Source organism: Lactuca serriola, chromosome 5 (assembly GCF_051521515.1).
Source record: "Lactuca serriola cultivar US96UC23 chromosome 5, Lser_US96UC23_V15, whole genome shotgun sequence".
Taxonomy (NCBI): Eukaryota; Viridiplantae; Streptophyta; class Magnoliopsida; order Asterales; family Asteraceae; genus Lactuca; species Lactuca serriola.
In genome coordinates, this window is record NC_136412.1 from 283804777 (window position 1) to 283819613 (window position 14837).

The window sequence follows — 14837 nt, forward strand, 5'->3', positions numbered from 1 at the left end:
ATGAGGCCCAAAAGTCCAAGCCCATTCTCTTAGAGCCCAAAAGCCCAATTTTCCCAATATTCATGCATACGCGCAACGTATCTGGCACATACGCCCAGTGTACGCTGGCCTTGACTAAAACGGGGTGTTGACCTATGTGACATCCCCATTTTTACGCCCAGAAAAGACCGATTTTGTTTATTCTTTATAAAAATCAGAGTACCTCTTTTAATAAAAATGTTGTGAAATATGTTCCCGGTAAAACATGATAAATACGTTATCAAAGCATTTCCGAAGAAAGTATTTTTATTCATTTTACAACATTTGGGATGTCATCGTAAATACAGAAATATAAGCATAAACATAACTTACATTCATTATCACTAGTGATTTATATCTCCTTAATCTCTCAGTGTAATGTGATTTCATATCAACACATGTGATATAAATAAACTAAGTGGGTCAGGTTGGGAAACCTGATAAGTACATAGGGTTTTCAACCCACAATAAATAAGTTTATTAACTTTGTCGAACCAAACAAACCCGATTATTCGTTCCCGTTATCCTCAATTTACGTCCTTAAAACATCTAACACAAGGGACCTAGTCTAAGGACTTCCATCGGGGTGACAACACATGCTTCGGGGGTTCCTCAGCAATTCATGTCAAATAAGGCAACCATGTGGGGGATGGAGTACTTCTGGTGAGCACACAGTTCAAATAAACACCTACAGGTTGCGAGCCTGCTAGCGTTCCATTGGACTGTCTAGAATAGTCTGTGGTCGTCATCTATACTCCGCTAGATGACTGGATTATCAATAACATCTATATCGAGGCCTCTCATTATTTTATTTGGTCACACAACAACTATTACATCTACCCATGTTTTACCCAGCACATTTTGTAAATATAAAATACATATACAGTTTAAATCATTTAAAACGTGTATAAAAATATTTCACCCAACATAGACAATAAGTATTCAGACAATATACACACATAGCACGTAATTTATATTAAATATTTCATATCTATGTGTAAGATGAAAGGGATCATGCACTCACACATAAACTTTTTAACATATATTTAACCTTTTAACATATACTTATTACTTTAATTAATACTTGTATTAAAATCATTTTCATGAAAGGAACTATGCACTCACTTGAAAAGGTGGCGATTCCGAACTCAGACAGCGCTTCGCTTCTTAAAAATAATTTCCTTCGACGAAACCTAGTATTATTACCACTAGAGTTTAGTCTATTATTCGTCGAGACTAATTAATAGTCTAGCTATTATTACTATTATATAAGCATTAAATAATACTTATAAAACCCATAATAATAGCCCAAGTACTTATTATAAGTTCCTAATAACGTTACCATAATTAAATAAAAGCTATATTAAAAATAGCATAGGCGTAGCTCACTTACAACGGGTTTTATAGAAAACCGGACTTTGCTTGGAGCAGCGTTCCCGAGCCGAAAAGCTCTTCTTCTCAGATCCGTCGAGCACTCTGGGGCTTCCGCCTCGTGCTAGGGAGGTTCCCTAGGCTTTTCGGGGGGTTTCGGGGCTAGAGAGAGAGAGTAAAGAGAAGAAAGAATGGGAAATGTGTGAAGAAAATGAGGGTGAGAGGGGTTCTATTTATAGGGTGAAATATGGTTGAACTTGGTGTCACATGTCACCATCTGGTGGCAAGACTTGGGGAGAAAACAATGTGCCACGTCACCCATTTTCGCACAACACACTTCCGACTTCTAAAATTCGTAACTTTCACATACGAGCTCCGTTTTTTACGTTCTTTATATCCACATGTAGGTAAAAATAAGATCTACAACTTTCATTTTGACTCTGTCGGCTAATTCTCGATCAATCTTAAATTTAACAGTACGAGGCGATTATACTGTTAAATGTACACGTAAAATTCATAACTTCTACATACAGACTCTGTTTTCGTCTGTCTTTTTACCGTTGATTTCCATTTAATGAGATCTTCAATTCCCATTTAGGTTGTGTAGGCCAAAAACCGTTCAATATAAAATTCGAGTTTCGGGCTATGCACTACTAAGTCAAATCTTAGAAAATTCATAACTTCCTCATACGAAGTCAGATTTGGGCGTTCTTTTTTTGTATGTTCTTGGTTTAATGTATACTACAACTTTGTTTAGATTTCTAAGGTTAAAAAGTCCTCCATCATAAGTTCACTATTTACGTCTCCTGGTGTCGTGCCAGTTTTGTTGTAATACTTCGACGGGTCATAACTTCTTCGTTATAACTCGGATTTCGGCGTTCTTTATATGTACGAAACCCTTGAGACGTATTCTATAACTTGGTTAAGATTATTTATTCTAAATAATCTTTTGTCGAAAAGTCGTTTTTGACTCATATTATCTCTAAATTGACTAGCCCGGATCTACGGGCGTTACAACCTAGTACGCGCGGCGTACTAGGGTCTAGGGAGTACACCGAGCATACTGGTCAGTTTCTCTAAGAATTCATTTATGGCTTAATCCGTTAAGTCTTTTCGTCCATAATATAGATCCAGATCCTTTAAGACCTCCTAAGCCATAAAGTCACAACCTTTATGTGCTTGCAATCATGGTTAAGGTCAAAACATGATCTTGGTCCATATAACAAGCTTCAAGACTAACTAGCACCTGCATGGTTGTTGCTTAACCATCAAGATCCAATTTTTATGACCTTAAATGCATCCAAGAGTCAAACAGGACAACTCTTAAGCTCTGGACACATTAATACCCAAGTATTCTCAACAATGGGGTCTAAAGGTGACCTAAAGTCCCAAAATAAAAAATCTAAGCATGCTATGATCAAGAAAGGAACTCGATACCTCAAAAGGATCAAGAATGACGCCAATCCTCTGGATCTACAAGCTCTTGATGGATCCTTGCTTCTTCTTCAAACTCCTTTCTTCTTTCCTCACTAACACCACACACATATTACTCTCAAAATGCTTATAGAAAACAATTGCACACAAAATAGGCTAGGGTTTTCGTGGAGGCTGTATAAGGGAGAAGGGAGGCTGAACCAACAGAAGTTATGTTCTTTATATAGGGAGTAAACCCTAAATTTTAGGGTTTAATGACCTGCACATGTACGTTGGTCGGACTCCTGGTATGCTGGGTGTACGTGCAAGGCATCCACATTTCCTCCTTACGTGTACGTTGAGCGTATATGGCAATGTACGCCCTGCATACGTGTCTCCCTCAACCCATTTGCAAGGCCCAAAAGGTATGGCCCAACCACACAATTCCATTATTTACTTAAGGTATTTACTCATTTTACCTGACAAAATCCCGGATGTTACAATCATTCTCCCCCATTGTGCTTGACCATTGTGTCTCCTCGAATGCCATAAATAACTCATCATGAACATCGCATTTCCTTATGAAATTGTGGATTGCAAAACAAGCAACGACTATATCTCTTTGCATTGAAAAAGGAAAAGGAGCCATTCGCTTTAGGATTGAGAATCTCACCTTCAAAACACCGTAAGCACGTTCAATAACATTTATGAGTTGTGCATATGCATGATTGAATTTTTCTTCCTTAGTTAACGCACGTCGCCGTCGATAATCGGATAACCAATACCACGTGTTGCGGTAAGGAGTCATAAATCCACGAATGTTGGTGTATTCAGCATCGCAAAGGTAATATTTATCCATAGACATGGGTGAAAGAAGTATTATATATAGAAATTTAAAATAGTATTTTAGAATAAATTTAGAAAGAATTACAAACCTCGAGGAGGGAACGGAAAGCCTGAAGTCGGGTTAAATGCAACTTCTTTCAGAACTCGCGAATCATGTGTTATGCCCTCCCAATCGGCCCATACGAATGTAAATATCATATCAAAGTCAAAAATTCCTAAAACATTTTGAAATCATTCACCTTTTTCTCTTCCCCTGTAGAGAGTTTGTTGATTAGGAGGCACGACTGCATGTACAAGAGTTTAATCTAACGTATCTATTGCTCCAGGAAATATATTTTTTAGCCTACAATGTTTCTCTGAGGAATTCACGGTTGCATTACAATTCGTTGGCACTATAACTTCTTTTGCAAAAATCATCATTTCATTTAGCACCTCATGAAAGCATTTATGAACAGTTTTTGTGGAGTGTTGAAACCGTCGTTTGATAACACTGAACCGTTTATTATGTGTTATAGTTGTCAAGAATATAATCATCTTTTTCTTCAACGCTTATATACCTACTATTTTTGCAACCAATTGTTTCGTCTAAAATAATTAGATAAAAATACATACGCTTCACGTGAAAGACGCATCAGCTCATGACATTGTGTAGAAGTTCCATGTAACAATTTTTGTGTATGTTGATGCCCACTCATTTCCGAATCGTTATCAATTGCCCTTACAATTGGATGCTAGATTCAACCAATAGCAACATAGTAAAATGAAAAATGCAATTTCTTCATCCGAATCCATAAGCAATCTGTTATTTTGAAAATAAATAACAATTATATTAACAACATATAACATAAAAATTCATCCAAAATATCAAGTCATGCATGTCATATAAAAATCTAGTTCAAACCAAAGATCAAGTAATCCAAAACATCAAGTCATTCATGGCATATAAAAATCTAGTTCAAACCAAAGATCAAGTAATCCAAAAAAAAACCATCTAGTTCAAACCAAAGATCAAGTAATCCAAAAAATATCTAGTTCAAACCAAACATCTAGTTATCCAAAAAAACATCAAATCATTCAAAACATCTACTTAGCGAAACATTCCATAATGTGCTCCAAGAGTCTTTACCCAATTCTCACAAATAGTTGGATCAATGGTTAACAACACGTGCCTCTTATCCGCACCTTCACCAAAAAGAGCAACAACAGTACTGTATCTTGGATCAAATATTCGCCGTCCTATTTTCTCCAACTTTTCCATACACGCACCAAAATTTGAAGAAGCATGTTTTTCCACAAATATCTTAGCAAATGTGGCAATATCTTCCCCGATTTCAAGCAATCTTGAATTCGATGCATCTTTACTTTTATTTTGACTCCCTGCCATATCTGTAGTCTTTTGTTTTTTTGATTGAGCGGAGGACTCGTCACTGAGACTTACAGTTTCTTGTTGAGTGCAATCGATGTCATCAAAGTCATGCAAACTATAGTGGATTGAATCTTGAGTAGGACGGGGAAGGGTAGAAGTTAGCCCCCAACTATGAATGCATGTCACAGTCGCGCCTTCAAACAACTGTGTGCAAAGGTCGGGGTACGGTAGTGGCGTGCATCTCAAAGAATCCACGCGTTTGTTTGACTGTTTGGAAAAAATATTTTATTACTTAAACATGATAATCTATTTTTTATAAATAAACAAAATACATTTGATTCTAGTTCCCATTCTTCTTTGGAAAGATTGAAGGTGTTGGTTGTTGGATTGTACACATTGCCGGTTTTGTTTTTTAACTTCAAAAAAGCACCAAACTTTGGTAGTCATAACGGTTCTTCATTTGTTTTTGGTCGGCAATAAAGTTATGTTCAATTTTTAGTGTTTCGGATACATTCCTCCAAGATAGTGCTTTTAAACTACTCATTCCCGTCCATTGACTGTAAATTCACATAAACAAGCTTTTAGAAACGTTTTCTCTACACCTTTAACCTTCCAACTAATATAACCTTCTTTTCTCCCATTTCGTTGATCAATTCAACAAAAAAATGCATCTTTTAGCAACAAGTTAAACATTACAACTACACATTTTCAGAAACAATTTAAGAGATGTTTTTAATTTTAAGAGGTAAAAAATAAGACACGATCAAACGATATGAATCTGAATTTTTAAGACATTGCCTCTTAATTTTACAATTAAGAGGTAAACAAACAGGGTCTTACATCATTTGTCCAAAATCATAAAATTTCTATAGATTTGGTTCCTAAACAACTTGAATGACTCTTTTACCCTTTTCATTTGTTTTTTTGTTTTTCTAAATCCATATTATTATTATTTTTTAGTTAAAAACTAAACAAAACCTACCCATCTAACCCTCCCACCCCCACCCTCACCCTTGATCCTTAACTCTTCTAAATCTCTTGTTCTTTATCCTCTCTTCTACCGACAACTTAACGTCGGAGCCCCTGCCTTCTCTCCGGAGAGGAATCGTCGGAGCCGGAGATGAAATCCACCATGTCTCGTTAGAGCCGGAGATAACATCCACCATAATTATCGGAGTCGCCGCCTCCTACACATCTCCCCTCCCTTTCTCTCACTTCCTGATGTTATCCCTCCCATCACTATTGCCACTTCATCTCCTCCAGCCATAGCTCCGCCCCATTTCATCTCCTCCTACGAGGTGAGATCTGAAACCCTAGAAACTATACTATATAAAAAAAAGTTCAAAGCTTTTACGCCTTGTTCGCGAGTTCTACTTAAGGAGGGAAATGGAAGGATGCAGAGGGAAAGTGAGAGGTGTCGAAGGAAAATGGTGTTTCCGAGTTTCATTAATGGAAGGAAAGTGAGGGGAGGGAAAGGATTTTGGAGCCATATTTTCCTTCCAAAATTTTCTCCCAAATTGGGTGGATTTGAGAAGAAAGTGAGGGGAATGAAAATTTTAAGTTTTATTTTCTTTTCCCCCTAATTCGAGAACACAAAAAACTTAAAATTTTTCTTTCATTTCCTTCGAACTCAGGAACACAGAATAATGAATATTTTACTTCCCCTCCCTTTTTTTTGTCAAAATTTTCCTTCTCTTTTCTTTATTGAATTTACAAAAAAAACTCGGGAACAAGGCATTAGTTTGGTCATGTATACCTCCCTAATCTAAGTTAAGGGAGACCCAACATCTCACCCTTCACCGTTGTTCTCATTGTTCTGACCTAACCATACTTAAACAACATCATCCAACTACCAATAAAATACATCACTTGACTGATAACTAAAACACCACCAAAAAAATCACCTCTCAGACTAAAACCTCATAACAGCATCATCACTGATTTCTCATCATCTCAACAGAACAACACCATCGATTATAGAAGCATCAAGGGTGGGGGACAAGATGATACTCAATCAGAACTCAAAAATTAGAACACTAAAATCGAGAACCGAAACCCTAATCAAGAATTTGGGAAGAAAACGATACATTAATGGTGATATTGAGTTAGATAGAGTGCCTAAATCAGAAGATAGGATGAAGATGACGGTGGTGCATGGTAACTGATGATGTTGGTTTGTTGATTTAAAGATTATGGTGGTTGGTGGTTCGATGAAGTAAACATGGTAATTATATTGAACATGATGAACATCGGTTTTGATTGTGTGTATGATGGTTATTGTGGTGGTTTGTAGACTGGTGCTTGTAGACATAGATAAATGGTGCTTGTAGACATAGATAAATGGTGATGATTCAGGTGGTGGCGATAGGAAGAATATGAGAAGATGAAGATTTGGCTTGTCTGAGAGTGGGAGAGGGGGAGAAGGGGTTGGGTGGGGGTGATTTTCTTTTTGCTTTTTTTTTAATTAGTCATTTTAGGTTGGATGTGGATCAAAACCATAAAATAATGCCAACCACATGAACCAAAATCACCAAAAAGATCTAAAATTAGACTAATGGCACAAGTTGAAAACTTTTTGAATTTCATCCATATTTTTTTGCTAACCACATGGATCAAATTTACAATTTAGTCTATTTTCTACCTTCTTTGCTAAATAGAAAAAAAAATCCGTTACAAATATAATTTTTTATCGTTAATTATTTTACCAAAAATTATTAAAAATTAGTTATTAGGTGTTGCATTTTGTTCCGTGTCTTGTTTATTGTTTCGTCGTAGTCTATAAAAACCCACAAACCGCATATTGTTTAAGCCTTTTGTAGTTTCCTCTCATCTCAATTGTTATTTCGTTATTTCTTCGTTCCCGGGATTCCAAAGAACGAAATCTTAGATGGGCATATGTCATCTACTACTTCGTCTCCTCATCTACTATTTTGATTTTTTTTTCAATATTAGATGTTAACTACGGTTTCGTACCTTTTGACAAAACATAATCAAAGCATAGCACATAACAACGTTTAATCTAAAAGAACCTGAAAAAAAAAATTATGAATGATGACATGTGATCTGAGGTGTACAAGTTTTTAATGTACATTTTATGTATAACAACTTATACACCACATATGGCATTGTCATCTATACTTATTTTCATTTTTTACGGAAAAACAAACTCATAACTGCTAGATTTCACGTTAAATGATACTACATAACAAGAAAATAAAACTATGCATAATATACCATTAAACAAATTGTTTTTGGGAGCTTCCATAAGAAAATTGTGTACTTTATGAAAGACCCTGTAAAATGGTTTGGTCTAGGCATAGTCATAGATAGCAGTAGAAATGTAATTATTCGTGTTTTGTTTTGAGTTTACAGTGTTTATGAGCAAAGTGGGTTTACGGCCGTAAACACCTTACGGTTCCTAGTCAAGTCTTTAAATAGCGAGTTGTGTCAGTCTTTATGAGTTGTTGATGCTATCGTATACTTCCAAGTTGTATCAGACGTTTTCCAGTATTAAAGCATATGCAAGCTTGGTATTTTGTTCTTTATTGGTTTATTAATTCGTGTTTGCACCTGTTATTGTCTTTGATCGTTGGTAGATCGATTTTCGGGACTTTACAATTGGTATCAGAGCGAGACCAGTGTCAAAGGCTTTCAACAGCTGCGTTTTCAACTAAATCGACATCTACTGCAGTCTAGAGAGATTTATTTCAGTCGAAATCAAGGTTTCTAGAAGTTTACGGCCTGAGTTTACGGCCGTAAACTCCCCTTACGGCCTCATCTGCACTCTTCAAAATCGATAGTTCTTTTTCGTCTCCAAGCCTTCGTATTCACACCTTAGTTCTGGGATTTAATTGAGTTGTGTTTTAAAATTAAAACTGAACCTTTTATTTGAATTTCATTGACCGTAAACTGAAATTTCTCACAGAAATTGACTTTCTGTTAATCGAAATTTGCATCATTATTTTTTCGGAGTTTAAATCAATAAGTATTCTTGGACCGTAAACTCAAGTTTACGGCCTAAGCTTACGGTAGAGAATTTACGGCTTAAGGGTTTACGGCTACGTTGATTGATTTTATAAAATTGAAATTAATTATTGAGTTAATTGTTAAAACAAGATAACTTTTGACCGTAAACTCCAGTTTACGGTCGGGAGTTTACGGCCTAGAATTTTCTGCCTGAATTTACACGACAAAATCAACATTTTTACAGCCTTAAAATTTTTTTTGTAATAAATTTTAAATAAAAAAATGGATACACAAAATTCAACTCAATACCAAGAGCTTGATGCTGTGATGGGTACAACCACGCGAATTCCAAGACTTATGTCAGCTGATGGTTTCCCCGAGTGGAAATATAGAATTGAGAAGTATATAAAGATGAAAGACTTTAAGATTTGGAAATGTGTCTTAAAGGATCCAGTCAGAATCACCACTATAGTTGGGGGAAAGGTAGTCGACAAGGAAATTGAAAACTACACTGATGAAGACTTTGAGAGTGTAGAAGAACAAGAAAAGGCATTGGCCATTTTGACTATGGCTTTATCTCCAGACATTGCTCAAGGATTCAGAGAGTATACTTCTGCCAAAGCTCTGTGGGAAGCTCTCATTGAAGTATATGAGGGAAATGAAGACATGCGGGAAAGTCGCCAAGATATGCTGAGACAACGCTTCAATATGTTTAATTATGTTCCCGGAGAGACTCTCGAAGCCCAACTGCAGAGATTTACCACTCTCAACACTGAGATGATTGTGGCAGGGATTTTCTATACGAAGTCAGAGATTAACAAGAAGCTACTAAATGCTCTCCCAAAATCTTGGGACATGAATGTAGCAGTAATCAAGAAGACTAAGGATCTTAGTCGACTTTCCCTAGCTGAAGTGATGGCTGTCATCAAAGCGTGTGATATTGATGACAAACAACGAGAGATCAATCATGTGAACTCATACTCATCTGCCAATCTTGGCATTTCATCTAATAATGCTCTCTCTTCTTTCTCCTATACTTCTGCAGGTTCATCTTCCTCTGCACCGGTCATTCCTTACCCTCAAGGACAGCCAATTACATCCACCCAAAATGCTTCATCCTCTAATGTGGCCTCTTCAACAAAGGGAAAGGAGGGTGATGAAAACCTTGTCTTTGCAGCAGGACTTGTGAATTGCTACAATGCTCTTGTAGTTGGGGAACTTCCTCCTCAACTGTCATTTGCAGATCTCGATCAAATCCATCCAGAGGATGTGGAGGAAATGGACATCACATGGCAAATTGCCATGGCTGTATTTAGGGCAAAACAGTTTGCCAAAAAGACAGGGAAGAACAATTGGGGAATGAGTGCTGATAAGAAGGTTGGATTCAACAAAGGAAAGCTTCGATGTTTTAATTGCCACGAGCCAGGGCATTTTGCTCGTGATTGCCCACACCCTGATAGGAGGGTTGATAATGACAGAACAATGGTTGCAGTGGGGAATAATCGAAGCAGTGGTCAAGCAAACAATGAAAAGGCTATGGTTGCACAATCATTTGACTGGGATGATCAAGTACAAGCTCTAAATTTGTCTGGACCAGAAAATTCTCATCTAGCACAAGTGAGAAATGACGCTCAAGCAAGGACTGCAGCAGCTGAAGACAACATGATGAAACTTCAATTTGGCTTGATGGTATCCTCCTCCCATGAACCTAACTCATACAAGGTAAGTCTCCCATCATGTTCTAAGGCTTGTATAGATTATGTGAAAACTTTACAGGATAAAATTGAGACATTAGGTAATGAAGTAGAAAATCTTAGGATTCTTCGTGAACTTAATGATAAATTAATAAGAGACGTAGAAGACCTTAGATATGAAGGGTATCGACTTCGAAAAGGACAAAAACCACTTAAAGCTCAACTAGAATAAAAAATTAAAGACTTTAGGAGACTCCAGGAAGACTACAGCAACAAATGTGAAAATTACAATTATGTAGTCAAACAAAATGCTGAGCTTGTAGCTGAAGTTGAATCATTGAAAGGAAACTTTGAGACCGCCAAACTTGATGTCAGAAAATATGATTTCTCAAGTGAGGTGGTTGTAAATATGATAGACCAAAGTATGCAGTTTAAAAGAAATCAATCAAAAGGTCTAGGGTATAAATTTGTACCTCCTCCCTTCAATCATTCATACGAGCCCAAGCCTTTGTCCAAAGAAGAGATTGCCAATGAATCATTTATGATTTATGGCAAGCCCTCCGGTTTTGTTTCGGGAGGATTTATTGATGTTGAAAGTACTAACATTTCTACTTCTCCTGCAGATCAATCCTTGAATCAGTCAAAGCACAAAGTTGAAGGATGTGTTTCTGAAAATAAAATCGAGTCCAAACCTGAAGCTTTTACTTTAAATAAAGACAATTCTTTGTTAAATGTTTTGAGTGACAATTTTTCTTGTGGTGTTTTAAATTATTCTGATACAGTAGCTGCTATCTCTGATACAGTTTTGAATGTTTCTGATATGTCTGATAAATCTTTGAACACTTTGGTTGACAATTTAAACGTCTGTGATAAAAATGTTAATATACCATTAGTCTCACAACCCTCAATAAATACAGCACCCTCACTTGTCTCACATCTTGATAATACTGCATGTTTTTGTGAGACAAGCAAGGGTGTTTGTGGGGAAAACAAATCTGACAAATGCAGCACAAGTTCTAACAATAATTATCAGATTTGTTTTAATTGTGGCACTAAGGGTCATATTGCTAGAAATTGTCTTAATCGAATGTTTGTGAGTTATAATCTTCCAAGAGGAGAGAACGAATTCAGAGGAAGATCATTAAATAGAAATTCCTCTAGGAGTCGATCTCGAAATGATTATTGGGTAGATAAAAGAAATAGAAAAGGGGGTATATTTCACAATCATAAAAGGTTTTTTAATCGCCTTGTCCTAAACAATCTGCCAAAAGGAAGCATAGCCATGCAAATGTCAAGCTCTTCCCAAAGCAATAATGGATCTTCAACCAATTCTGGTTGAAGTAACTCATGCTTTAAGCAGATCGTCAGACATAAAATGACAAAGTTGACTGAATTTTTCAAAAAACCTAATTATATATGGAAACCCAAATCTACTCCCAATACATCATCTGTATCCTCAGAGAAGCTCATGTGCAATAAATCTGAAAAGGCATCGGGATCACCCAGGAAGATTATGACCTAGGTGCCCAAATCTAATTAAACCCACCCATTTTGCAGGGGCAGATGCGGGGAAATGTCGTCAGACCATGGTTCGTCGACAGCGGCTGTTCCCGGCACATGACAGGAGACATCACCCAATTGAACGACATTCAATCATTTAATGGGGGATACGTCTCTTTTGCGGGTGGAGATGGAGGAAAAATTACACAAAAGGGCACGGTATCAAATGGAGTCTTGAGTTTTGAAAATGTGAATTTCGCTCCAGAGCTAAAACACAGCCTGCTAAGTGTTTCGCAAATCTGTGACAAAGGCTATTCTACACATTTCACTGACAAGGAATGCATGATTTTAAAGCCAGGCTTTGTCATCCCTAAAGAATGGATTCTCGTAAAGTCAAAAAGGGATGGAAATGCTTATATTATCGATATGAATAGCAATCTTCCAAAGCAGGTTACTTGTTTGTTCTCCAGGATCTCTGAGCAAACCGCAATGTTATGGCACCGAAGATTAGGTCACGCCAATGCCAAAAATCTCAATCGTCTTGCAAAGAATGAGATGGTCCGAGGATTACCTGTCAAAGACTTTATCACGTTTGAGAAATGTGTGTCCTGTGCTCAAGGAAAGCATCATCGAAAGCCACATTTACCGAAGCAAGTTAACTCAATAAGTCAGGTTCTACAACTTCTTCACATGCACCTATTTGGCCCAGTGAATGTGTTAAGCATCAATAGGAGTTCTTACTGTCTAGTTGTCATTGATGATTTTTCTCGTTTTACGTGGGTTTTCTTTATATCCAACAAAGCTGGCGTCGCTGAATTGATCAAGAGGTTCATCATACTTATTGAGAATCAGACCAATCATAGGGTGAAGGCTATTCGCACCGATAATGGTACGGAATTCAAGAATTCGGTTCTCAATCACTTCTGTTCTGAGAAGGGGATCTTACATCAATTTAGTTCTGCTCACACACCTCAACAAAATGGTGTTGCTGAGAGGCGAAACAGAACACTTAAGGATGCAGCAAGGACGATGTTGTGTGACTCCAAGCTCCCTGTTTTCTTTTGGGCAGAGGCAATAAACACTGCCTGTTATGTTCAAAATCGAGTACTCATCAACAAAGCTCAAATGAAAACTCCATATGAAATTTACTATGGTCACAAACCATCAGTTAGTCATTTTCGAGTTTTTGGCTGTCCTTGCACCCTTCTTCACCTAGATGCCAATCCGAAGTTTAATGCCAAAGCTGATGACTGCTATTTTGTTGGGTATGCTGCACGTACCGCTTATCGAGTCTACAACAAGAAAACCAAACAGATTGTGGAATCCTATAACGTGCGTTGGTTGGAAGAGAATGAGACAGACGCGAGAGTGGGTCCGGACTGGTTATTTGATTACACGTCACTTTTCAAATCCTTAAACGTGTATTCAAATGATGTTTCAAGAACTGATTCGCATTTGAAGAGTATCTCTGAAGATGAAGTCGAAGAAGTAGTATACAAACCTGTATCTAAAACCTCCAATTCACTGAAAGAAAAATCTAAAGCTTCTACTGAATGGGGGTCCTTCGTTTCGCACAAAGGAGAATCTTCTGCTCCAGTTGAGGGGGAGTCTTCTGCTTCATCTGAGGGGGAGCCGTCTGCTGAAATTGAAGGGGAATCTTTTGCAACATCTTTCACTCCTCAATCAGACCACATTGATTCTTCGAATGTTGAATCAAGACCTTCCACATTATTAGAGAAAGAGTTCATTCCAACTGATGCTTCCGCTGTCTCTTCAAACCTGATGGAATTACTCTTTCCTGACCTTATTGCAGATGAGTATGTTGCAGAACCATCTAGTTCTACTCAACAAGCAAATGAAGGAGGACTTAACATTCACACTCTACCTGTCTCTATCAATGACATCAGCCAAGAAATTCCCTCTAGGATTCAACGAGATCATCCGCTCGAGAACGTTATAGGCCAGCTAGACAGTGGTGTTAAAACCAGAAGTCAAAGTGGAGACGTGAATACATGTCTGTATTCTTGTTTCATTTCTCAAATTGAGCCCAAGAATGTAGAAATGGCTCTAAATGAACCTAGCTGGGTGGATGCGATGCATGAAGAATTGCATCAATTTGAAAAACTAGGTGCTTGGAAGTTAGTTGAGTTACCAAAAGGAAAAAAGTCTCTTGACACACGATGGGTTTATCGTAACAAGCAGGACGATTCAGGGGTCATTGTGCAAAACAAGGCCAGATTGGTAGTTCGCGGATTTCGACAAGTCGAGGGTCTTGACTACACTGAGGTTTATGCTCCCGTAGCTCGCTTAGAGGCCATTCGTATCTTCTTCGCGTACGCTTCGTATATGAACTTCACTGTTTTTCAAATGGATGTCAAGACTGCCTTCTTGTATGGCAAGGTGAAGGAAGAAATCTACGTTGATCAACCTCCAGGGTTTGTCGACCCGAAGTTTCCTAATCATGTCTACAAGTTGGATAAAGCGTTGTATGGACTGCATCAGGCTCCTAGAGCATGGTATGCAACTTTAACCAAGCACTTGCTCGAACATGGCTATACACGTGGTACTATCGATCAAACATTATTTATAAAGCATGTCGACAAGGACCAGATATTTGTTCAAATATACGTTGACGACATAATCTTTGGATCAGCAAGCCAACA

At 37.5% G+C, this 14837-nt stretch overlaps 1 protein-coding gene across 1 annotated transcript; it reads right to left on the reverse strand.

The window, feature by feature from the left end:
* Positions 1 to 2836: 2836 nt before the first annotated feature.
* On the reverse strand, positions 2837 to 3667 carry LOC145050568 (uncharacterized). The gene is made up of 2 exons (XM_078998794.1): positions 3282 to 3667; positions 2837 to 2918 (listed from the first exon to the last, which is right to left on the reverse strand). Exons 1-2 carry the CDS (start codon positions 3665 to 3667, stop codon positions 2837 to 2839), a joined length of 468 nt encoding a protein of 155 aa, XP_078854920.1.
* Between the last annotated feature and the right edge of the window lie 11170 nt (positions 3668 to 14837).

What these genes read in the sequence shown, in the direction of transcription:
- LOC145050568 (XM_078998794.1), bottom strand. Translation starts at nt 3,667, where the DNA reads ATGTCTATGGATAAATATTACCTTTGCGATGCTGAATACACCAACATT. An exon ending in AACATCCGGGATTTTGTCAG is followed by an intron (nt 2,919 to 3,281) that starts GTAAAATGAGTA and finishes GTGTGGTGTTAG; the next exon opens with TGAGGAAAGAAGAAAGGAGT.